At 45.1% G+C, this 25004-nt stretch overlaps 1 protein-coding gene across 10 annotated transcripts in view; it reads left to right on the top strand.

Annotated features, from left to right (window-relative positions):
• Positions 1-25004, top strand: part of golga4 (golgin A4) — a 550135-nt gene that overhangs the window by 482179 nt on the left and 42952 nt on the right. For 8 of the 10 annotated variants that reach the window (XM_070889514.1, XM_070889499.1, XM_070889470.1 and 5 more), the window contains 3 exons: positions 1114-1143; positions 8859-8927; positions 9014-9080. In XM_070889514.1, the coding sequence (XP_070745615.1) occupies positions 1114-1143; positions 8859-8927; positions 9014-9080 (166 nt within the window). Of the gene's footprint in view, positions 1-1113; positions 1144-8858; positions 8928-9013; positions 9081-20752; positions 20901-25004 lie in introns of those variants that run through there. The other 2 variants (XM_070889490.1, XM_070889461.1) reach the window with 2 other exon arrangements.

The raw sequence follows: 25004 nt of genomic DNA, 5'->3' as shown, positions 1-25004 counted from the left end.
ATATGTTCCGCAATTTTCTCAAACCCTGATTGTTTGCACTGCTTTCTACTTGGTTTACGTTGGTTCTTACTTTCCAGTGTATGCTAATGAGATTCTCAAGAAATGTCAGCCTAAGTTGCCATCTACAGGATTGGCATAGAAGCTGGCCGTGCAGCATGCTGCTGGGCAGGAAAGCCAGCTGTAGAAGGCCGAAACTAGGGACCATTGGGTTGGTCCCCAGCAACTGGAAAACATTGCGGGATTGGGGAGGGTGGCAGGAGTTGGACTGACAATCAGGAGGGAATGGTTGGAGGGGTGGGGCAGGAGAGATCGTGGGGTTGGTGGGGGTACCAGGACAGATTATTTGTGGAGATGAGGGGGGGGGGGGGGGTTGTGGCGGGGGGGCGGTGCGGGTGCGGGGAGTGAGAGATGGGGGCCTTTCAGACAGGCAATCGGGCAGGAGGGTGGGGGACCGGGAGAGATGACTGAGTTGAGGTGGGGCGTTGGATCAGCAATCATATAGGAGAAGGGACAGAGAGAGATTGTGGGGAGATTTGCTTGAGAGGCCGAGGAAATGCACTCCTGGTCCACATGCAGTGCTATAAAAAGCACTTTACTGCTGGATCCGGCTGCTCCTGTCTCCCTTTAACTGTCACTTTTCCTGAGCCCTGGGAAACCTGGCTGGTCAGCGTTGAATTCAAACAACTGCCAAAATCTGAGGAACGGATCCTCATTTACATATTACAATCACGGAAACACCTCTCCAGCGTAGGTTACTCGGATGCCACCTAACCCACTGTGCTTAAATGGAAGTAGGCATGTTTGTGACAGGTTGGGGTCTGCATATTTGACGATTTAACTCCCCGCCCCCGCCTGTCGTGGCGAAGTTAACATTCCTCCTCAACTCTTCCCCACATGTCACATTTTGTTGCATTGAATATGTACTCTCAAATGAACATTTCAGGATTCTCTTGATGCTTCAATTATGTGAGAAATTGTAATGGAAAAAGCCAGAACTATTTTCATAAATATTAGAATCTGTAGTATTGTATATCAATGAAGCATTCAAGCAGAGTTATGCCATGAAGCTACATTATTAGTATTTTTATGTCTTGTTTTGGTTGATTTATGCAGGGGTGTCCACTCATGGTAACAGAACTGCAGGTGAGACAGTATTAGCATAATTTTTTGATGCCAGTTATTAATTGAGATGCTAAAATCCAAGGAAACACAATTTTAAGCAATGTACAGAGCAATGAAAAAGTATGGAAATTGTTAGATCTCTTAATTTCCAATGAAATACGAACTCCGATGGTAGTTTTAACTTTTTAATCTTGGCAGAGAGCAACAAACTGCTGGCTGATTGCCAGTTTCTTTGTCTTACTGAGACACATGGTCAAAATGGCTGTATTTTATACCTGGATCAATTTACAGAAAAGAACTCGCCTTCTTTGACCTTATTGGCTCAATTGAAAGTCTTTTAACGTTTTATTGGCTTGCTACCCAAGGTCCGAAAATGTCAAGTTGATTGATGAGTTAATGCAACATGCCGAACTGCATGTAGCAGCCTTGACTTGGGGGTCTGTGAATTTTCACAGTCTGTCTAAATGAGCCTGTTTGAATTCTCTATCAATCCCCCCTTTGATTCTTTCACAAACTGAATCATAAAACATCAGGTATCACTGGTTAAACATTCTATAAAATAATTTCATACATGTTAATAGAGTTTCCTTCTAAAATTTGTTGATGTATTTCGCCACATGTCCGGACTAGTAGCTTCCACACAAATTTATACCAACCCGAGTTCCATCGTGGCCACAATGGAAGTCTAGTTTTAGTAGGTTAATTAACCTTATTCCAATTTAATCCAAATCAATATCTTAATTCAACCAGTAAACAACCTTTCCTTAAGCATAACATACCCCTGTGCCACGTACAGACGGTCTGCTGGGACCTGCAAGGTGTCTCATCTGCGGAACAGCAGCTACAGCCGCCTGGTCGCAACAACATTTAATCAACATAAACAATATAAAAGTAAAAGGTATTTACATGTAATTCCCTTGCTACCCTACTATTTCCCTTTGGTGCAGAGGTAGGCCTATGCCTAGAATACCTACAATCAATAATACAGTAAATTTATACATTTTCACGAAAAGTAATTGTCCTTATTAGATTTCAGCTTCAGTTACGGGTGCTTGTTTAACGTGTGAAGCGTGGATCCAGGCTTTCTTTCCTTGGACTTTAACAGCTGCCTGGGTGGTCAATAACACTTGATAAGGTCCCTCCCACTTGGCACCCAAAGGTTCTTTATGCAACTTTTTCACATACACCCAGACTCCCGGGATGATGTCGTGTCCTCCTTCGGGTGGATTACCCCAAGCTGCCGATACCTGTCGGGAAACAGAACTAATAGCATTGGTTAAGTTCTGATAGTATGATAACAAAGTGTCACTCATTAAGTGAACATCAGCTTTCCGTAAATCGATAGTTCCTGGCAGCGACATGGGTCTTCCAGTTCTAATTTCAAATGGGCTTAGACCTGTCGTTCTGTTCAGGGTTGCCCTAATGCTACATAGCAGTATTGGTAGTGCCTGGGGCCATGGTGTTCCTTCTTGGTGACATTTGGCAAGCCGTTGTTTCAGAGTTCGATTCATTCGCTCTACTTGTCCTGATGATTGTGGATGATAAGGACAGTTTAAATCCCACGTAATGTTCTGTAACCTGCAGACTTCTTGGCAGACAGCACCTGTGAAGTGTGTTCCCTGATCTGAGTCAATACTACTCGGGACTCCCCATCGGGGAATGTAATCCTTACACAAGACCTTTGCAGTGTGATTGGCTGTGGCTCTTTTAGTTGGGACAGCTTCTATCCATCTAGAGAATCTGTCGACCATGACAAGAATGTTAGTGTATCCTTGGCATGAAGGAAGAGATATATAATCAGCCTGCAGATGCTGGAATGGTCCGACAGGGGCAGGGGGCCTCAGTTGGGGCATTACCGTGATGGGTCCAGAATTATTTTTCCGGCAGACCACACAGCGGTCTGTTACCAGCTGGGCATGTTTTTTAAATCCCCGACCCCACCAGCTTTTCTGGAACCGTGCCGTCATCTGTTGTGAGGCCAAGTGTCCCCATGAGTGGATCTGTTGGGCTAAAAAAGGCATAAGCGCTTGTGGCGCGACTGGCTTGTCGGTAACTCTTTGTCTCCAGACACCATCTTCATATAGCTTAATTCCTGCCTCAATCCATGTCCATTTTTCCTCTCGGGAGCACTCGCCTTGCATTGTTTGAAGGTCTCGTGTCAGAGTCCTGAGTGCTTTCAATCTGCACATCTGTGTTGGTTCTTCTGGAGGAACGCCCTGTGAGGCGGCATCTTTAGCTGCCTGGTCGGCTAGGGCATTTCCCTGTGCTTCTGTGGTATTTTCCTTGGTATGGGCCTTACACTTCAGGATGGACACTTCCTGAGGTAATTGTATGGCCTCCAGTAAGTCTTGGACTTCTTTTCCATTTTGGATAGGTGTACCAGCAGCAGTGAGGAATCCTCTTTTCCGCCATAACATACCAAAGTCGTGAGCGACTCCAAAAGCACAACGCGAATCTGTGTCGACATTAGCTATCTGTCCTTCTGCTATTCGACATGCTTCTGACAGGGCCCGTAACTCTGCCTGTTGTGCTGACGTTCCTGAGGGTAAACATCCTTTTGCCACTACCTCATATAAGGTTGTAACTGCCCATCCTGCTTTTCTGGTAAACCATTGTCAACAAAGGAGGAACCATCTGTAAACAGGATGAGGTCTGGGTTGTGCAGAGGCTCCTCTGCTGCTAAGGCTGCTTCTTCTGTTTCTTTTTAAAATCTCCACGCAGTCATGCTCTTCACATTCTCTTCCCTCTTGCTCCCTCGATTCTGACATCGGGAGCATAGTTGCGGGATTAACCGGGCTGGCCCGGACGATATGGAGATTAGGAGCTTTCAAAACTGCTGTCCAGCGGGTCCATCTTGCTGCCGTCACCTGAGACATTCTATTCATAGACAGCAAAGCATGTACGGTGTGGGGACACTTGACAATCAACTTTTGGTCGAGGACTAGACCCGCAGTGGTCATTACCGCTCGACATGTAGCTTCTATGGCCCTCAGGCAACTTCCCCATCCGAGGGCTACCGCATCCAGTTTTGCCGAATAATAGCCAATAGGTCTTTGCCGATCCCCATGTTCTTGTGTCAGCATAGCTGTCATATATCCTTCTTTCTCATGAACAAACAGGGTAAATGGCTTACCACTGTTGTGGATTCCCAGAGCCGGTGCTGAACACAAAACCTTTTTCAAACTCAGGAAGGCCTCTTGCTGTTCCTTCGTGAGGGTGATGGCTTCTTTAGAGGCACGTTTCCCCTTTAAAATATCATTCAATGGCTGAGCAAGCTGTGTGAAGGAGTCAATCCAATTTCTGTTAAAGTTACACAATCCCAAAAAAGACCTTAGTTCCTGAATAGTGGTGGGTTTTTTCGCAGCCCGAATGGCTGCAGTTCTATCCTGGGTAAGTTCTCTCTTTCCTTGTGAAATCTTTTGTCCCAGGTATACAACCTCTTCTTGGGATATTTGTGCTTTTTTGATGCTGGCTTTATGTCCTTTCAGCCGAAGGTGGTCCAGCAAAGCTCGTAAATCTTGTTCATGCTGTTCTTCCGTGTTTGAAGCTAGCAGGATATCGTCTACATATTGGATGACTGTGGATGACAGGGGAGGTAATTCTCACAAATGGCTTTGTAAAGCCATGTGGAATACCGTAGGGCTGTTGTGGAAACCCTGCGGTAACCGGGTCCAAGTATACTGTTGTCCTTGGACCGTGAAAGCAAACCACTGTCGAACCTCCGGTGCCAGAGGCATCGACCAAAATCCGTTGGCCATGTCTATAACCGAGAAATATTTATGTTCCAGTTTGAGGGCATTAAAAATGGTGGAGGGATCTGCGACCAAAGGAGCTTTTTGATCAATACACTGGTTAGCTTTCCTATAATCGACAGTCAAACGCCAAGTCTCATTAGATTTCTGTACCGGCCACACGGGGCTATTGGAGGAGCTATGCGTTTTACTAAGCACCCCTTGTTTCTCCAATTGCTGAATAACCGGTAAGATTCCCGCAATGGCAGTTGAACTGATGGGATACTGTTTAGTGCATGGAGGCTTGGCCCCTGTAAATGACGCAGGTTCCATCTGGAGTAGGCCACAATCGTTCTTATCTTTAGCCCATATCGGGTGTTCCTTCAATTCTTCTTTCTTCAAAGTTCTAATTGACCATGTCACCCGACCATCCTCGAAATGCAACGATGAATCTATTTGGATTAGAACGTCCATTCCCAAAAGGGGTTGATCTACTGGGCCTATCCAGACCGGCGTGGTTAGTTCATGTGGACCCAGCCCGATAAGTACCGGTGTTGTCCTTTTAATTTCCATTTTATGGCCTCCAACTCCATAGGCTGTACGTGCCCTACCATCCAACGGCAAAAAGTCTCCATAACGTAGGGGTAAGCATGTTAATTCCGCTCCTGTGTCTAAAAGACAGTCCACATCCTTATCGCCCACCCTCACAGTTATATATAGCCCATCTCCCCTTTGTTGTATTAGTGCGAGGAGGGGGGCCAGGGTGGGCTCTAATCGTTTTTTGCTATCCCAAGTAACTCCTCCTGTTGTTGTATTGTCAGTCGCTTAAATGCTTCTATGAGGTCGTTATCTTGTGACAAGCCTGGCTTGTTGGCTGAATTGTATCCCTGGCTGCGTCCTCTTCCCCAGCCACGACCTTGTTGTTTTTCCCTGCACGTCTTGGCCCAGTGACCTTCTTTCCCACAATAATGACATTTTCCGGGTAATTTTACGAATGACTGTTTATCGGAATCCTGGGATTTCCATCCCATAGCCTGTACAGCTTGGACTTTAGCTCCCATATCCCGATCTAATTGGTTACATCGATCCACCAATGCTGCAAAGGTAGTTCCTCTACCTTCCCAGTCCGGTAACACTACCTTAAGCATTTTGGACAGTTCTGGCTTTAGACCTGCCACGAAAGCTGCTTTCAGGGGACCAAACACTTGTTCATCCATTTCCTCGTCCGTATTATTCATACCCGAATGTTCTAGCCACGTGCATCTAAACCGCTCGTCATACTCCAGGACCTCCTCTGTTCCTTTCTGTTGGCAGGCTGCAATTTTTCCCCAGTCTGTCTGAGCTGGACTGAAGGCTTGCAGCCAGTGTTTAATCGCCTCCCATCCTGCGTCTAATTCTTGCTCATCCTGCCCCAAAGCTTCTTCTACCTTGTCGTGCAATTTTCTTCCCTGTGTTTTTGGCACCATTATGGTCAAAATTTGCACTCCGTCCCAGGGATGAAGTTGATATATATTTCTTAAGCGGTCCAATTGGTCCCACGTTTTTACTCCCCCTTTCTTTGGATTGAGCAATTCCTTGGACCATTTATCAATTTTCTCTGGGTCTGCTGGATCATGAACTAAGTATTCTTCGTACACCCTTCTCTTTGTTTTTTTGGTTCCGCCCTCATCCGCAGTCTCTTCTGATTTGACTACAATTCGTCTTTTTTTAAACGGGGCAAAGCGCACCCCTAATTCTTCATCATCCTCCGACACTGTATTGTCGGAGGATTCAGAAACCGTATCTATTCCTCGGTCGTGTCTTCAGGTTTGCGCTTTTAATTTATCCAAACATGGGTACCCTGGGAATTGATCAATACATTTTCCTTTTCCTATTACTGTTTCTTGACCTAATGATTTTTTCCATTCTTTAATTTCACCTTTAAGATCTTTAACTTCCGCTTCCAGCTTTTCAAGTTCAAGCTTTTTCTGTCGCAGCTGTGCACAAACTGCTTGCAATTGATCCTTTGTACTGGTCAGTTCTCGATCATGTTGGGAACGCATTATAATTTCATTCCGGTTTCGAATCTGTCCCATAACCGCTAGGGACCATCTAGTTCGCTCTTTATTTTTCATACGGGTTGTTTTTCCCCAGACCCTTTTAATCTCGTCCAAGGACCATTGTCCTTTGGAGGTTCCGTACTTTTGTTCGATCTTAATACAGGTTTTAGATAAGTTGAATTGTTGCTCTATGTATTCTTTCAACTGTTCGAGAATTATATCTAAAGAAACTTCAGGTGGTGCCTGCCCACCTTTAACAGTTGTAGGCAATTCTTTGCCCTTATCTCCTGCTGCCATAATACTGAGTTCTTTACTGGGGTCTCGAGTCGTAGGCCTGCTAGCCGATCAATAGGTCGGTGATTAATTAACTAACACACCGCCGAAGTTTAGACGTCTATGGGACCTCGAGCCGACTACCAACCGGAGGGTTCGCAAACCGGAGGCTTTCGGAATCGCGTAGAAGGAGAGGTGAATTTAGACTTTTGACCGAGGACTTTTTTTTAAAAAAGAGGAGTCCTTACCTCAATATATAGGTCCGATGTCCAAAATTCAGTTTCTTTCCTCAGCGATCCTGTTCGCAGCGCCAAAATTGTTAGATCTCTTAATTTCCAATGAAATACGAACTCTGATGGTAGTTTTAACTTTTTAATCTTGGCAGAGAGCAACAAACTGCTGGCTGATTGCCAGTTTCTTTGTCTTACTAAGACACATGGTCAAAATGGCTGTATTTTATACCTGGATCAATTTGCAGAAAAGAACTCGCCTTCTTTGACCTTATTGGCTCAATTGAAAGTCTTTTAACGTTTTATTGGCTCGCTACCCAAGGTCCGAAAATGTCAAGTTGATTGATGAGTTAATGCAACATGCCGAACTGCATGTAGCAGCCTTGACTTGGGGGTCTGTGAATTTTCACAGTCTGTCTAAATGAGCCTGTTTGAATTCTCTATCAGAAATCATTAGATAGTTCTCAAAAAAAACATATTTTATATTAAGTGTGCTGAGGATGTTCTGTTTTACAAGACCTATTTGTTTTTTAGTGTTTCAGATCTACTTGCAAGGGGTTATGGTTAATGTTCTCTCAAAACACGTTGCAATGTTAAACAGCACTTTCCTTTGTGTGCATTATGCTTTGATTTTAATGTTTTAAATTATATTGCTGGTCTTCACTTCAGTTTTCTCAAGAAGGATTCAGAAAGTACTGTGGATGTTATTTTCCTGGAATCCTGTATGACCTTAAAACCAAACTATTTAAATGCAGTTTTACTCATAACTTTCTGCGAACGGTTCTAAACCAAGTTTGACTTGTTACTCATCTTTTTATTCATTTTGATTGGTTGAACTATTGAATAGTATGCAAAATAATGATGTATGTTGACAAAGTTTCAGAACCACATGTCACACAAATATTGTATGCAGATACAGAAAATTAAGCTGAATAAAACAGTCTGCTACACTTAGAATTGTTCTTTGAAAAGTTATTTTTTTTTCCAAAATAGAAATGTCTCCTTTCTTAAGAGTTAAGAGTGAAATGCTTGACCACTTGAGTTACTGAGCCACTAAGTGACCTTTTAATTTAGTTACTCTGTAGCACGTTAGATTTTAAATCCTTTGGATTTTTGATGCTGAGGGTACTTTTGTTACATCTGTAACATTGATATGAAGAGGCTCTGCTTCATACCAGTGCTGCAGATATACCATGTCTATCCTGAATCCAGAACCTGACCTGACACCATGCGAACTGTGGTGAGACTGCCTGGAGGATGTAAGCTAGCTCTGCTTTGTGTCGGAGTCAGTTTGGCCCTTAATCTGATTTACAGTGCCCAATTTTAGTGTCAGTGCAAGGACAAAATCTGCTTCTGACAGATGTCAAATGTCTTGTGTAAATGCATCCTAAGTCTTAAATTAATTTGCAATTTTGGCAAAATTAATTTTTTTGATGCTTAAGTATTTTTACTTAACCTATCAGGCGCAGCTAGCACAGAAGACTACTCTCTTTAATGATGCTAAACTCCAGGAACAGGAATTTAGAGAACAGGTAAAATCAGATTTTACATTTTCTATTATACAATCTGCACCCAGGCTCTTATTTACTGAATTGTTCTTCTGGGATTTATTTTCCAGATTCATTCACTTGAGGATCAGCTTAAGAAAAGCTCCTCTGTGTCACCATTTGGAACGCCATACAGAGGTGAGAAATTGGGAATCCCATTTGGTTTTAATACAGACAGACTGAGATGCCAACTTCTTGACATACAAGAAAAGAAAGACTTGGATTTATATAGCACCTTTCATGGACACCGGACGTCGCAAAACGCTTTACAGCCAATGAAGTACTTTTTGAAGTGAGGTCACTGTTGTAATGTAGGAAATGCGGCAGCCAATTTGCGCACATCAAGCTCCCACAAACCAGCAATGTGATAATGACCAAATAATCTGATTTTGTTATGGTAATTGAGGGATAAATATTAAAATGCTGCAGATGAGCTAACTTAGCCTGTAGTCCTTTCTCTTTTGATATACGAAACCAGGGTTTGGGCTGCGAGTTGGCTGGAAAGCCGGTTCTTTCAGAACCCTGCTTACACTGTAGTCGTATATATTTGAAACTTTGAGGAAGCCATCTGCCTAGCACACACATGGAATTATTGTCATGACATTTCTGATTGAATGCCATGTATATGGTTTTCTAATGCTGTGTTGCATAGAGCCTCAAGACCTGTACTGTTGTATGCCTTTTCTGGAGCTTAAAGGATCTTGACTCATTGTGTTGATTTCCTCTTGAGACAAAGGGCCCAAGTTTCCACACGCGCCTAGAACGGCGCAGTCCCGACCTGGACGCCCGTTTTTCGCGCCACAAAGTGCGCCTAAAAAAATCCTCCGTATTCTCCACCTCCCTGCAGGTCCTCTGGCCCTCGGCGCAGCACAGCACGAGCTGTAGGGGGGCGGAGCCAGGTCCCTGCGCTGAAAACAGTGCCGGGACCTCTGCACATGCGCGCTACAGTGGGCACGTAAGTGCAGTAGCTCCAGGCGGCGAACTGTGTAGGAGGGGCCCGAAGCATGCAGCCCCTAGCCCTGGCCGAATGGCCTCACTGGGGCTGCGTGAATAAGGCTCATCCCACGGCCAGCTCCTACTTCCCCCCCCCCCCCCCCCTGACCAGACCCGACACGCTCCCCACACCCCACCCCCCCCCCCCCCCCGCCTCTGGACCAGACCCGACACCCACCCCCCCCCGACTGGACCCGACCCGACCCGCGCTCCTGTTTCCGCTCCCCGACTGGACCCGACCCACGCTCCTGCTCCCCGCCCCCCCGACTGGACCCGACCCGCGCTCCTGTTCCCGCTCCCCGACTGGACCCGACCCGCGCTCCTGTTCCCGCTTCCCGCCCCCCCGACTGGACCCGACCCGATCCGACCCGCGCTCCTGTTCCCGCTCCCCGCCTCCCCGACTGGACCCGACCCGACCCGTGCTCCTGTTCCTGCTCCCCGCCCCCCCGACTGGACCCGACCCGACCCGCGCTCCCGCCCCCCGACCCAACCCGACTCCCGCTCCCGGACTGGATCCGACCTGACCTTCCCCCCTCTCTCTCTCCCTCCCTCCCCCCCCCTCTCTCCCTCCCCCCCCCTCTCTCTCTCTCTCTCCCTCCCCCCCCTCTCTCTCTCTCTCCCTCCCCCCCTCTCTCTCTCTCCCTCCCCCCCCTCTCTCTCTCCCTCCCCCCCTCTCTCTCTCTCCCTCCCCCCTCTCTCTCTCTCTCTCCCTCCCCCCCCCTCTCTCTCTCCCTCCCTCCCCCCCCCTCTCTCCCTCCCCCCCCCTCTCTCTCTCTCTCTCCCTCCCCCCCCTCTCTCTCTCTCTCCCTCCCCCCCTCTCTCTCTCTCCCTCCCCCCCTCTCTCTCTCTCCCTCCCCCCCTCTCTCTCTCTCCCTCCCCCCTCTCTCTCTCTCTCCCTCCCCCCCCTCTCTCTCTCTCCCCCCCCCCGTCTCTCTGTCTCCCTCCCCCCCTCTCTCTCTCTCTCCCTCCCCCCCACTCTCTCTCTCCCTCCCCCCCTCTCTCTCTCTCTCTCTCTCTCTCCCTCCCCCCCTCTCTCTCTCTCCCTCCCCCCCCCTCTCTCTCTCTCCCTCCCCCCCTCTCTCTCTCTCCCTCCCCCCCTCTCTCTCTCTCCCTCCCCCCCTCTCTCTCTCTCCCTCCCCCCCCCTCTCTCTCTCTCTCCCTCCCCCTCCTCTCTCTCTCTCTCTCTCTCTCTCTCCCTCCCCCCCCCCTCTCTCTCTCCCTCCCCCCCCTCTCTCTCTCCCTCCCCCCCTCTCTCTCTTCCTCCCCCCTCTCTCTCCCCCCCTCCCTCTCTCTCTCTCTCTTTCTCTCTCTCTCTCTCCCCCTCCCTCCCTCCCCCGACCCGAACCTCCCCAACCCAACGCCACCGACCTGTAAATCTGGTGCTGGGAACGGGCCCTGCCCGAAGTCTCGGGCCGGCCCGTTCAGCCTTCGGTCCTGAAAGGCCTGCCTGAAGCACTTTCACACAGGTAGGAAGATGGTTTATTTAATCTTTTCTTTGCTTATAAATGTTTATTCAGGTTGGATTTATTTGTATAAGTACAAATAAGGATTTATTATAGAATTTAATGACTTCCCTTCCCCCCCCCCCCACCTCGTTCTGGACGCCTAATTTGTAACCTGCGCCTGATTTTTTAATGTGTAGAACAGGTTTTTTCAGTTCTACAAAAATCTTCACTTGCTCCATTCTACTTTAGTTTGGAGTACGTTTTCACTGTGGAAACTTTCAAATCAGGCGTCAGTGGCCGGACACGCCCCCCTTTGAAGAAAAAAATTCTGTTCCAAAGGAGAACTGTTCTACCTGACTAGAACTGCAGAAAATAAAATGTGGAGAATTGCGATTTCTAAGATAGTCCGTTCTCCACCAGTTGCTCCGAAAAAATCAGGCGCAAATCATGTGGAAACTTGGGCCCATTGTGTCCAAGCTCTTTACTGGTGTATGTTAAATTAGGCAGAATATCAAACATTCTGTTCATTTATCTGGCATCCAAGTTTTTGACCTTTTTTATGTTTCTCAGAAGCCTAAGGTGCTCGAACTGAAAAACAAACCACCAGAAAATATCAGATTTGACTGTCCTTTTCAGGACAAGCATATATAAGAAAGAAAAAAGCTGTGCTTTTTAGGTCGTGTGGTAATACCAGTGACCAATGCCATGTTCAGTGGAAACCCATAGACAAAACAACCTAATCTGGGAAAAAAAACAACAAAGGCATTTGCTCACGATGCCAAAACATGAATTCGAATTGTGCACTCTGCAATGTTTCCCAGCACTCCAGCACTGGATATTGCAACACATCGACTGCATTAAAAACAAACTGCATGCTTCCATTGTTGAGTCAGTGTGTTTACACTAACATATATAAAAAGCTTTAAGTACTGTGCAAAATGCAATAGATCATTCACAAGCACTAATGGTCAGAATCATTGTTTAATATGATTGTTGTCTAAGTGTGATGCTGCAACTTCGAGACATCATCATCATCATCATCATCATAGGCACTCGCTCGGAATCGAGGAAGACTTGCTTCCACTCTTAAAATGAGTTCTTAGGTGGCTGAACAGTTCAATACGAGAGCCACAGACTCGTTGTCACAGATAATCGTTAAGGGAAGGGTTAATTGGGACAGGTTTGCCGCACGATCTTTCCGCTGCCTGTGCTTGATTTCTGCATGCTTTCAGAGATGAGACTCGAGGTGCTCAGCGCCCTCCCCGATGCACTTCCTCCACTTAGGGCGATCTTTGGCCAGGGACTCCCAGGTGTCAGTGGGGATGTTGCACTTTATCAGGGAGGTTTTGAGGGTGTCCCTGTAACGTTTCCTCTGCCCACCTTTGGCTCATTTGCCGTGAAGGAGTTCCGAGTAGAGCACTTGCTTTGGGAGTCTCGTGTCTGGCGTGCGAACTATGTGGCCTGCCCAGCGGAGCTGATCAAGTATGGTCAGTGCTTCAATGCTGGGGATGTTGGCCTGGTTGAGGAAGCTAATGGTGCGTCTGTCTTCCCAGGGGATTTGTGGGATCTTGCGGAGATATCGTTGGTGGTATTTCTCCAGCGACTTGAGGTGTCTACTGTACATGGTCCATGTCTCTGAGCCATACAGGAGGGCAGGTATTACTACAGCCCTATAGACCATGAGCTTGGTGGCAGTTTTGAGGGCCTGGTCTTCAAACACTCTTTTCCTCAGGCGGCCGAAGACTGCACCGGTGCACTGGAGGCAGTGTTGGAGCTCGTCGTCAATGCCTGCTCTTGTTGATTAATAGGAGGCTCCCGAGATATGGGAAGTGGTCCACGTTGTCCAGGGCTGTGCCGTGGATCTTGATGACTGGGGGGGCAGTGCTGTGCGCACTCGAAATGAATGGCTGATCAGTGTTTGCTACATTATTCAGAATAGGACAGTAGGATAAACATAGAAACATAGAAAATAGGTGCAGGAGTAGGCCAATCGGCCCTTCGAGCCTGCACCACCATTCAATAAGATCATGGCTGATCATTCACCTCAATACCCTTTTTCTGCTTTCTCTCCATACCTCTTGATCCCTTTAGCCGTAAGAGCCATATCCAACTCCCTCTTGAATATATCCAAGAACTTGCATCAACAACTCTCTGCGGTAGAGAATTCCACAGGTTAACAACTCTCTGAGTGAAGAAGTTTTTCCTCATCTCGGTTCTAAATGGCTTACCCCTTATCCTTGGACTGTGTCCCCTGGTTCTGGACTTCCGCAGCATTCGGAACATTCTTCCTACATCTAACCTGTCCAGTCCCGTCAGAATTTAATATGTTTCTATGAGATCCCCTCTCATCCTTCTAAACTCCAGTGTATAAAGGCCCAGTTGATCCAGTCTCTCCTCATATGTCAGTCCTGCCATCCCGGGAACCAGTGTGGTGAACCTTCGCTGCACTCCCTCAAGAGCAAGAACGTCCTTCCTCAGATTAGGAGACCAAAACTGAACACAATATTCCAGGTGAGTCCTCACCAAGACCCTGTACAACTGCAGTAAGACCTCAATGCTCCTATACTCAAATCCCGTAGCTATGAAGGCCAGCATGCCATTTGCCGCCTTCACCGCCTGCTGTACCTGCATGCCAACTTTCAATGACTGATGTACCATGACACCCAGGTCTCGTTGCACCTCCCCTTTTCCTAATCTGCCGCCATTCAGATAATATTCTGCCTTCGTGTTTTTGCCACCAAAGTAGATAACCTCACATTTATCCACATTATACTGCATCTACCATGCATTTGCCCACTCACCTAACCTGTCCAAGTCACCCTGCAGCCTCTTCGCATCCTCCTCACAGCTCACACTGCCATCCAGCTTAGTGTCATCTGCAAACTTGGAGATATTACGCTCAATTCCTTCATCTAAATCATTGATGTATATTGTAAAGAGCTGAGGTCCCAGCACTGAGCCCTGCCGCACCCCACTGGTCACTGCCTGCCATTCTGAATAGGACCGGTTTATCCCGACTCTCTGCTTCCTGTCTGCCAACCGGTTCTCTATCCACGTCAGTATATTACCCCCAATACCATGTGCTTTAATTTTGCTGGAGAAATGGTGCAGAACGGAGGACTTCAGATTCCTGGGGCATTAGCACCAGTTCTGGGGCAGGAGAATTCCAAGTTTACTGACCATACAAAGCTAGGTGGGAAAATAAGTTGTGAGTAGGATGCAGAGAGGCTGCAAAGGGACATAGACAGTTAAGTGAGTGGACAAGAAAGTGGCAGATAGAATATAATGAGAAATGTGAGGCTATCCACTTTGATTGTAAAAATAGAAAAGCAGAATATTTTTTTAAACTAGGAGATTCGAAAATGTTGGAATTCAGAGGGACCTGGGTGTCCTTGTACACAAATCACAAAAAATTAACATGCAGGTACAGCAATCCATTAGGAAAGCAAATGGTATGTCAACCTTTATTACAAAGGGATTGGAGTAGACGAGTGAAAAAAGTCTTCTTGCAATTATATAAGATCTTAGTGAGACCACAACTGGAGTACTGTGTACTCCAGTTTTGATCATCTTACCTGAGAAAGAATATACTTGCCTTGGGGGGGGGAGTGCAACAAAGGTTCTCTGGACTAATTCCTGGGATGAGGGGATTATCCTATGAGGAGAGATTGAGTAGAATGGGCCTATATTCCCGAGAGTTTACAAGAATGAGAGGTGATCTCATTGAAACATAGAAAGTTCTTAATTGGCTTGACAGGGTAGATGCTGGGAAGATGTTTCCCCTGGCTGGGGAGTCCAGAACTAGGGGTCACAATCTCAGAATAAGGGGTCGGGTATTTAGGACAGAGATGAGAAATTTCTTCACTCAGGGCGTTGTGAATCTTTGGAATTCCCTACCCCAAAGGGCTGTGGATGCTCAGTCGTAGAGTATATTCAAGACAGAGATCGATAGAATTTCGGATACTCAAGGAACCAAGCGACATGGGGATAGGGTGGGGAAGAGTAGTTGAGGTAGATCATCAGCACGAAGGGCAGAATAGCCTACTCCTACTCCTGTTCTAATGTTCTTATGAATCTGTGCATGCCAGACAGATTGCACCTTAATGGAGCTGGCACCAATGTCCTTGCGGGAGCATAAGAAATAGGAGCAGGAGTAAGCCATTTGGTCCCTCGAGCCTGTTCCACCATTCAATAAAATCATGGCTGATCTGATCATGGACTCAGCTTCACTTCCCTGCCCGCTCCCCATAACCCATTACTCCCTTATCGCTCAAAATTCTGTCTCTCTTCGCCTTAAATATATTCAATGACCCAGCCTCCTCGGCTGTCTGGGGCAAAGAAGTCCATAGATTTGCAACCCTCTGACAGAAGAAATTTCTCCTCATCTCAGTTTTAAATGGGCAGCCCCTTATTCTGAGACTATGCCCCCTAGTTTTAATTTACCCTATGAGTGGAAATATCCTCTCTGCATCAACCTTGTTGAGCCCCCTCATTATCTCTTATGTTTCAATAATATCACCTCTCATTCTTCTGAATTCCAATGTGTATAGGCTCAATCTATCTTCATAAGTCAACGCCCTCATCTCCGGAATCAACCTTCTCTGAACAGTCTCCAATGCAAGTATATCCTTCCTTAAATACGTTGACCAAAACTGTACGCAGTACTCCAGGTGTGGCCTCACCAATACCGTGTGTAGTTGTAGCAGGACTTCTCTGCTTTTATACGCTATCCCCCTTGCAATAAAGGCCAGCATTCCATTTGCCTTCCTGATTACTTGCTTTACTTGCTGTACCTGCAATACTCACTTTTTGTGTTTCATGCACAAGGACCCCCAGGTCTCTCTGTACTGCAGCATTTTGCAGTTTTTCTCCATTTAAATTATAATTTGCTTTTCTATTATTTCTGCCAAAGTGGATAACCTCACATTTTCCCACATTATACTCCATCTGCCAAATTTTTGCCCACTCACTTAGCCTGTCTATATCCCTTTCCAGATGTTTTGTGTCCTCCTCACAATTTGCTTGCCCTTCCATCTTTGTATCGTCAGCAAACTTGGTACATTACACTCGGTCCCTTCATCCAAGTTGCTGGAGAAATACCACCAACGATGTCTCCGCAGGATCCAGCAAATCCCCTGGGAAGACAGACGCACCAACATTAGCGTCCTCGTCCAGGCCAATGTCCCCAGCGTTGAAGCACTGACCACACTTGATCAGCTCCGCTGGGCAGGCCACATAGTTCGCATGCCAGACATGAGACTCCCAAAGCAAGCGCTCTACTCGGTACTTCTTCATGGCAAATGAGCCAAAGGTGGGCAGAGGAAACGTTACAAGGACACCCTCAAAACCTCCCTGATACAGTGCAATATTCCCACTGACACCTGGGGGTCCTTGGCCAAAGACCACCCTAAGTAGAGGAAGTGCATCCGAGAGGGCGCTGAGCACTTAAGAGTCTCATCATCGAGAGCATGCAGAAATCAAGCGCAGGCAGTGGAAAGAGCATGCGGCAAACCAGTCCCACCCACCCCTTCCCTCGACGACTATCTGTCCCACCTGTGACGGGGACTGTGGTTCTTGTATTGGACTGTTCAGCCACCGAAGGGCTGATTTTTAGCGTGGATGCAACTCTTCCTCGATTCCCAGGGACTGCCTATAAATTGTAAATAGTTGAGGACCCAGCACCAATCCCTGCGGCACCCCACTAATCACTGTTTGCCAACCAGAAAATGACCCATTTATCCCGACACTCTGTTTTCTGTTAGTTAGCCAATCCTCTATCCATGCTAGTATATTACCCCCAACCCCGCGAGCTTTTATCTTGTCCAGTAACCTCTTATGTGGCACCTTATAGGATGCCTTCTGGAAATCCAAATACACCACATTCACTGGTTCCCCCTTATCCACCCTGCTCGTTACATCCTCAAAGATCTCCAGCAAGTTTGTCAAACATGATTTCCCTTTTATTAAACCATGCTGACTCTGCTTGATTGAATCATTCTTTTCCAAATGTCCTGCTACTGCTTCCTTAATAATGGACTCCAGCATTTTCCCAACAACAGATGTTAGGCTAACTGGTCTATAACACCAAGTCCCGCTCATCCATCACTCCTGTGCCCGCTGGCCTACATTGAGCAATGCCTCTATTTCAAAATTCTCATCCTTATTTTCAAATCCATCCATAGCCTCGCCCCTCCCTATCCAGCCCCACAATCCCCCAAGATGTCTGCGCTCCTCTAATTTTGCCCTCCTGAGCATCCCTGATTATAATCGCTCAACTATTGGTGGCCATGCCTTCTGTTGCCTTGGACCCAAGCTCCCTGCCTAAACCTCTCCACCTCTCTACCTCTCTTTTCTCTTTCAAGACACTCCTTAAAACATATCTCTTCCTGCGCTAATTTCTACTTATGTGGCTCGGTGTCAGTTTTTAATCGCATAATACTCCTGTGAAGCTCCTTGGGACATTTCACTACATTAAGGCGCTTTCTAAATACAAATTGATGTTGTTCATATTCCTGGTTACAAGATATTCAGGAAATATAGGGAAGGAAAAAAGGTGGAATGATCAAAAAAACTATTATAACACTGGAGAGAGATGATGTCGTTGATGGGGCTGTCCAAGACAGAATCTATTTGATTAGAATTAAGGAATAATAAATGATCCATTATGCTACTGCATGTATACTATAGGTTACCAAATATTGGGAGGGAGATAAAGGAACATATTTGCAGGCAAATTACAGAAAGATGCAAGACCTACAGGGTAGTGATAATGGGGGACTTCAATTATCCCAACGTAGACTGGGAATAATAACAGTATAAAGGGCAAAGAGGGGAGGAATTTCTGACATGTCCCTCCTTGATCAGTATGTTTCCAGCCCAACAAGAAAGGATGCAGTACTGGATCTCATTCTGCCGAATGAAGTGGGACAACTGGAGCATGTTTCAGTGGAGGAGCATTTGGGAAACAACAATCATAATATCAACTTTAGCATAGTTATGGAAAAATGCAAGGAACAATCAGGTTTAAAAATACTTAATTCAAGGAGGGCTAACTTCAATGAGTTGAAAAGGCCCTGGGAGATTGGAATCAAAAATTGGTAGGCAAAACAGTAATTGAATAATGGGAGGCCTTCAAAGAGGAGATGGTTTGAGTACAGAGTAGACACATTCCCATGAGGGGGAAAGGAAGGACATCTAAAGGTAGAGCTCCCTGGATGAATAAAGATATGATGTTGAAATGAAATAGAAAAAGGAGGCTTATGATAAATGTGAGGTTCATAATACAGCAGAAAATACCGAGGAGATCTAAAAAAGGGAATAAGTGGGGCAAAGAGAGAGTATGAGAATAGATTAGTGGCCAAAATAAAAGGGAACCCAAAAGTATTTTTATAAACATTTAAATAGTAAAAGGGTGTTTAAGGATTGGGGAGGGGGAACTAAAAAGCAGCTCTTTTTATGGAGGCAGAGGGTACTGAATGAGTACTTTGCATCTGTCTTCATTGGAGAAGAGGATGCTACCAATGTAGCAGTAAAGGAGGCAGTAGCAATATTGGATGGGATAAAAATAGATAAAGGTACTTAAAAGGTTGGCAGTCCTCAAAGTCGAGAAGTGATCTGGTCCAGATGAGATGCTTCCTAGGTTACTGAAGGAAGTATGGGTAGAAATTGCAGAGGCTCTGGCCACAATCTTCCAATCCTCTTTGGATATGGGAGTGGTGCCAGAGAACTGGAGGATTGTAAATGTTACACTCCTGTTTTTTTTTAAAAAGGGTAGTGGAATAAACCTGGCAACTACAGGCTAGTCAGCCTAACGGTGGCGGGGAAACTTTTAGAGACAATAATCTGGGACAAATTAAATGGCATTTGGAAAATTCTGGACTAAAAAATGAAACTCAGCATGGATTTGTTAAAGGCAAATTGTGTTTGACTAACTTGATCGAGTTCTTTGATGAAGTAATTGAGAGGGTTGATGAGGGTAGTGCAGTTGATGTTGTGTACATGGACTTTCAAAGGGCATTTGACAAAAGACTACATAATAGACATGTTAGTAAAATTAAAGTCCATGAAATTAAAGGGATACAAAATTGGCTAAGCGACAGAAAGCAGAGAGTAATGGTGAACATTGTTTTTTTCAGACTGGAGGGAAGTATATAGTGGTGTTCCCCAGGAGTCGATATTGGGACCACTGCTCTTTTACATTTATATTAATGACCTGGGCTTGGGCATACAGGGCAAAAAGTTTGCAGATGACATGAAACTCGGAAATGTAGTAAACAGCGAGGAGGATAGTAACAGAATTTCGGAGGACATAGACAGACTGGTGAACTGGGTGGGCACATGGCAGACTATACATTTTTGGTAGGAAGAATGAGGAGAGGCAATATGAACTAAATGGTATAATTTTAAAGGGGGTGCAGGAACAGAGAGACCTGGGGGCCTATGTACATAAATCTTTGAAGGTGGTAGGAGAAGTTGAGAAGGCTGTTAAAAAAGCATATGGGATCCTTGGCTTTACTCAGAGGAATAGAGTACAACAGCAAGGAAGTTATGCTAAACCCTGGTTAGGCTTCAGCGGGAGTATTTTGTTTAATTCTGAGCACCACACTTTAGTAAGGATGTCAGGGCCTTAGAGACGGTGCACAATAAATTTACTAGAATGGTACCAGAGATGAGGGACTTCAGTTATGTGGAGAGATCGGTGAAGCCAGGGGAGAATATTAAGAGCAATTTGATCGAGGTGTTGAAAGTCATGAACAGTTTTGATAGAGTAAATAAAGAGAAACTGTTGCCAATGGCGGAAGGGTTGGTCACCAGAGGACACAGATTTAAGGTGATTGGCAAAAGAACCAGAAGCGATATGAGGAAACAATTTTTTACACAGCAAGTTGTTGTGATCTGGAATGCACTGCCTGAAAAGGTGGTGGAAGCAGATTAAATAAAAACCTTTAAAAGAGAATTGGTTAAATACTTTAAGAGAAAAAAATAACAGGGCTTTGGGGAAAGACCAGGGGTGTGGGACTAGTTGGATAGCTCTACCAAAGAAACAGCACAGGCACAATTGGCTGAATGGCCTCCTTTGCTGACATAGTTCGAACCTTCTAAATGGAAAACTGCATTATGGATTGCTTAAGTGCAAGCTCACACACTGAGTGACTTGCAAGTTTTTTTATTGTAGATCAACAGTATTTTATTTGGCATCTTCATGCAGCTTACTTGGAATTTTTAGCTAAGGTTGATTCCCCAGTTTCATTTAGCTCAGGAAATTGTGGTTCTATCATTTTATCCACTGCCACGCAAGTCAGAAATGGAACATTGTTAATGTTTTGATTCCTCAGCTGTGCCTCTCACATACTGCAACTTGTTTTTTTATAGTGCAAGGACCCAAGACAAACTGGAGACTAAACAGCTGAAAGCTAAATAGGTGGTAAATGTGTACGACATCTCTACCATCTTACAGGAGGAAATCCTACTGGGCAGGTTAAGGGTTATTCCACAGCCACATCCTGGGCGCATATCTCAGATTTCAAGTGGTAGCAATCCTTATATTTACTTAATGTTACTGTGTAGATTTAACTGACAATATGGCTCCTTTGCAGGAGCCTTCATTCCTGAACTTTTGCTACTTTGGTATTCACTACAGAGTGTAGATGAGAGAGACTCTTCCTTTCAGATGGATGGGTGGGGGCGACATCTTACAATTTGAGCGGTGAGAGCCAAGCAAAATTGTATTTAATCAAATTTGAAATGGTTATGATAAATATAAATGCTAGCAATGACCTGCATACATTCTTTAAGACATAAAATAAAAGCTGAAGATGCTGGAAATCTGCAAAGTCCTGTCAGCATCTGGAAAAAAAAGAACATAGGATACCACTGATTTTCTAACATTATGATTAATTATTACAATACAGTCAGTCGTTTTGTACCCCTCTCAATAAGAAAAATATTTTGTATATAAGTATTTGAAAAGTTATATGTGGTTCTTTAACCAGGTTAGGAGTGTCATTGACATCGAGTCAGTGAATGCATAGGATTACATTGACAGGCCACATAGTTCGCATGCCAGACACGAGACTCCCAAAGCAAGCGCTCTGCTCGGAACTCCTTCACGGCAAACGAGGGCAGCGGAAATGTTACAAGGACACCCTCAAAGCCTCCCTGATAAAGTGCAACATCCCCACTGACACCTGGGAGTCCCTAGCCAAAGACCGCCCTAAGTGGCGGAAGTGCATCCAGGAGGGCGCTGAGCTCCTCAAGTCTCGTCATCGAGAGCATGCAGAAATCAAGCGCAGGCAGCGGAAGGAGCGTGCGGCAGACCAGTCCCACCCACCTCTTCCCTCAACGATTATCTGTCCCACTTGTGACAGAGACTGTAGTTCTCGTATTGGACTGTACAGCCACCTAAGAACTCCTGTTAAGAGTGGAAGCAAGTCTTCCTCGATTCCGAGGGACTGCCGATGTTGCTGATGATGATGACATAGGATATACGGCCCAACCTGTCCATACTGGCACTTTTGCTCCATTTGAGCCTCCGCCTGTCTTTGCTCATCTAAATCTATCCGCCTACCCCTCAATTCCCCTCTCCCTCATTTGCTTGTCTAGCCTCCCCTTAAATACATCTATACTATTTGCTTCAACCACTCCCTGTGGTAACGAGTTCCACATTCTCACCACTCTTGGGATAAAGAATTTTCTTCTGAATTCCCTATTGGATTTCTTGGTGACTATCTTATATTGATAACCTCTAGTTATGCTCTTCCCCACAAGTGAAACATTCTCTCTCTATCCATTCTATTAAAACCTTTCATAATTTTCAGTTGAGATATTTGCATGTACCGCAGAATTATTTTTCAAGAATTGTAAAACACACTATTTTTCACACAAGGGAATTGCAGATTTTTCAATAGTCTGCAGTTTATATATTTTAGTACGTTTTTTTCTGCTAGCTTGCTTAAGATTTATTTAAAATTGGGTGGGAAATGCTATAGTGGGCAAACCTTCTATACTTGCACTATATAGTTTCTTGCTTGGTTGTTCCATGAAATTCATATGCCTATGAAAGCATTACATTTGCAGGGATAGTTATATTTAAAGGCTAGTGATAGTAATTTTATGATCTCCCAAAAATAGTAAGCGGTGGGTTACGCTGTATAGATTTAATTATTTTAATTTTGGATGAGAGGCAGTAGAGTCCTTTTCAGGTTGATTGTTTTTTAAACACTTAACTGTAAATTTAACTTCTTTCTAAAAAAGCTTTCTTACTCTAATTAACAGGCTGGAATTTCAGTCTCCCTACTTGCCTTGTCTCCTGCATACGCATTCATTCATAAGGAAATAAATACTGCAGATAATTAAACCTGAGGTGCACATATCATTTATACATGTGTACAGAAATTATTCCCCCATTTAACTTTTCTTCAGATTTTTTTCAGAAGGCATCTAGACAGGTGGAGTTGGAGTATAGGAATCAGAACTGAGAGCAAGAATTGTGATTAGCTTTCCCTTCGTGCTAGTTTGTAAAACTGCCTAGCTATAAATAGGCCCGACAGAAAGACATTTCTGCTTCATACATGAATTTATGTCTGTTTCAGCAGTAAACATGGTATTTGGGACGATTCAAGAAATAGGGGTGTGGAATATATTGGGATTAGAGATAGAAACATAGAAAAATAGGTGCAGGAGTAGGCCATTCGGCCCTTTGAGCCTGCACCACCATTCAATAAGATCATGGCTGATCATTCACCTCAGTACCCCTTTCCTGCTTTCTCTCCATACCCCTTGATCCTTTAGCCGTAAGAGCATATCTAACTCCCTCTTTGAATATATCCAATGAACTGGCATCAACAACTCTCTGCGGTAGAGAATTCCACAGGTTAACAAGTCTCTGAGTGAAGAAGTTTCTCCTCATCGCAGTCCTAACTGGCTTACCCCTTATCCTTAGACTGTGACCCCTGGTTCTGGACTCCCCCAACATCGGGAACATTCTTCCTGCATCTAACCTGTCCAGTCCCGTCAGAATTTTATATGTTTCTATTAGATCCCCTCTCATTCTTCTAAACTCCAGTGAATACAGGTCCAGTTGATCCAGTCTCTCCTCATTTGTCAGCCCTGCCATCCGGGGAATCAGTCTGGTGAGCCTTCGCTGCGCTCCCTCAATAGCAAGAACGTCCTTCCTCAGATAAGGAGACCAAAACTGAACACAATATTCCAGGTGAGGCCTCACCAAGGCCCTATACAGCTGCAGCAAGACCTCCCTGCTCCTATACTCAAATCCCCTAGCAATGAAGGCCAACATGCCATTTGCCGCCTTCACCGCCTGCTGTACCTGCATGCCAATCTTCAATGACTGATGTACCATGACACCCAGGTCTCGTTGCACCTCCCCTTTTCCTAATCTGCCGCCATTCAGATAATATTCTGCCTTCGTGTTTTTGCCACCAAAGTGGATAACCTCATATTTATCCACATTATACTGCATCTACCATGCATTTGCCCACTCACCTAACCTGTCCAAGTCACCCTGCAGCCTCATAGCATCCTCCTCACAGCTCACACCGCCACCCAGCTTAGTGTCATCTGCAAACTTGGAGATATTACACTCAATTCCTTCATCTCAATCATTGATGTATATTGTAAATAGCTGGGGTCCCAGCACTGAGCCCTGTGGCACCCCACTAGTCACTGCCTGTCATTCTGAAAAGAACCAGTTTATCCCGATTCTCTGCTTCCTGTCTGCCAACCAGTTCTCTATCCACGTCAATACATTACCCCCAATACATGTGCTTTAATTTTGCACACCATTCTCTTGTGTGGGACCTTGTCAAAAGCCTTTGAAAGTCCAAATACACCACATCAACTGGTTCTCCCTTGTCCACTCTACGAGTTACATCCTCAAAAAATTCTAGAAGATTTGTTAAGCATGATTTCCCTTTCATAAATCGATGCTGACTTGGACCGATCCTATCACTGCTTTCCAAATGCGCTGCTATTTCATCTTTAATAATTGATTCCAACATTTTCCCCACTATTGATGTCAGGCTAACCGGTCTATAATTCCCCGTTTTCTCTCCCTCCTTTTTTAAAAAGTGGTGTTACGTTAGCTACCCTCCAGTCCATAGATGTTTTATTTGATTCACCTATTAGGGGACTCAAGCCAGTGACTTTTTAAAACTTCATGAATGTTGTGCTGAGAAGCAACTAATATTGTTTCTGCTGAATGACACCAATGGCCTGTTCAAAGCTCGAGAACATAAGCTTCTCTATTGATGACCTGGACTGCTGTGTAATTGTTAGTCAAGAGGTTTGCCAGTTGAACAACATCTTCAAGATGTGCAAGGTTAACCAGTGGTTCTTAAAGTATGACCCTGGATTGAGTAAAATTTGCTGATGCTTTTTATCCTCAATTTGGCAGCAAAACTCGGGAATCATCCTTCAACAGTGAGCCATTGGAGGAATCATCAGGTTACGGGTCACTGATGCAATGCCTTTGTTGTGCCAGAATGAATTTTAAGATTCTTTGGGTACCATTTTTTGCCTACTACTGAGTAAAGTGGCTATTCACCCTGTGCAAAAATAAAAGGATGTAATTACATTAAATGGCTGAAAGAGACAATTATCATCGGTG

The sequence above is a fragment of the Pristiophorus japonicus genome, chromosome 1 (genome assembly GCF_044704955.1).
Source record: "Pristiophorus japonicus isolate sPriJap1 chromosome 1, sPriJap1.hap1, whole genome shotgun sequence".
In the NCBI taxonomy this organism is placed as follows: Eukaryota; Metazoa; Chordata; class Chondrichthyes; family Pristiophoridae; genus Pristiophorus; species Pristiophorus japonicus.
Note: the sequence above shows the minus strand (reverse complement) of the source record. Positions and strands in the feature narration are given on the sequence as shown.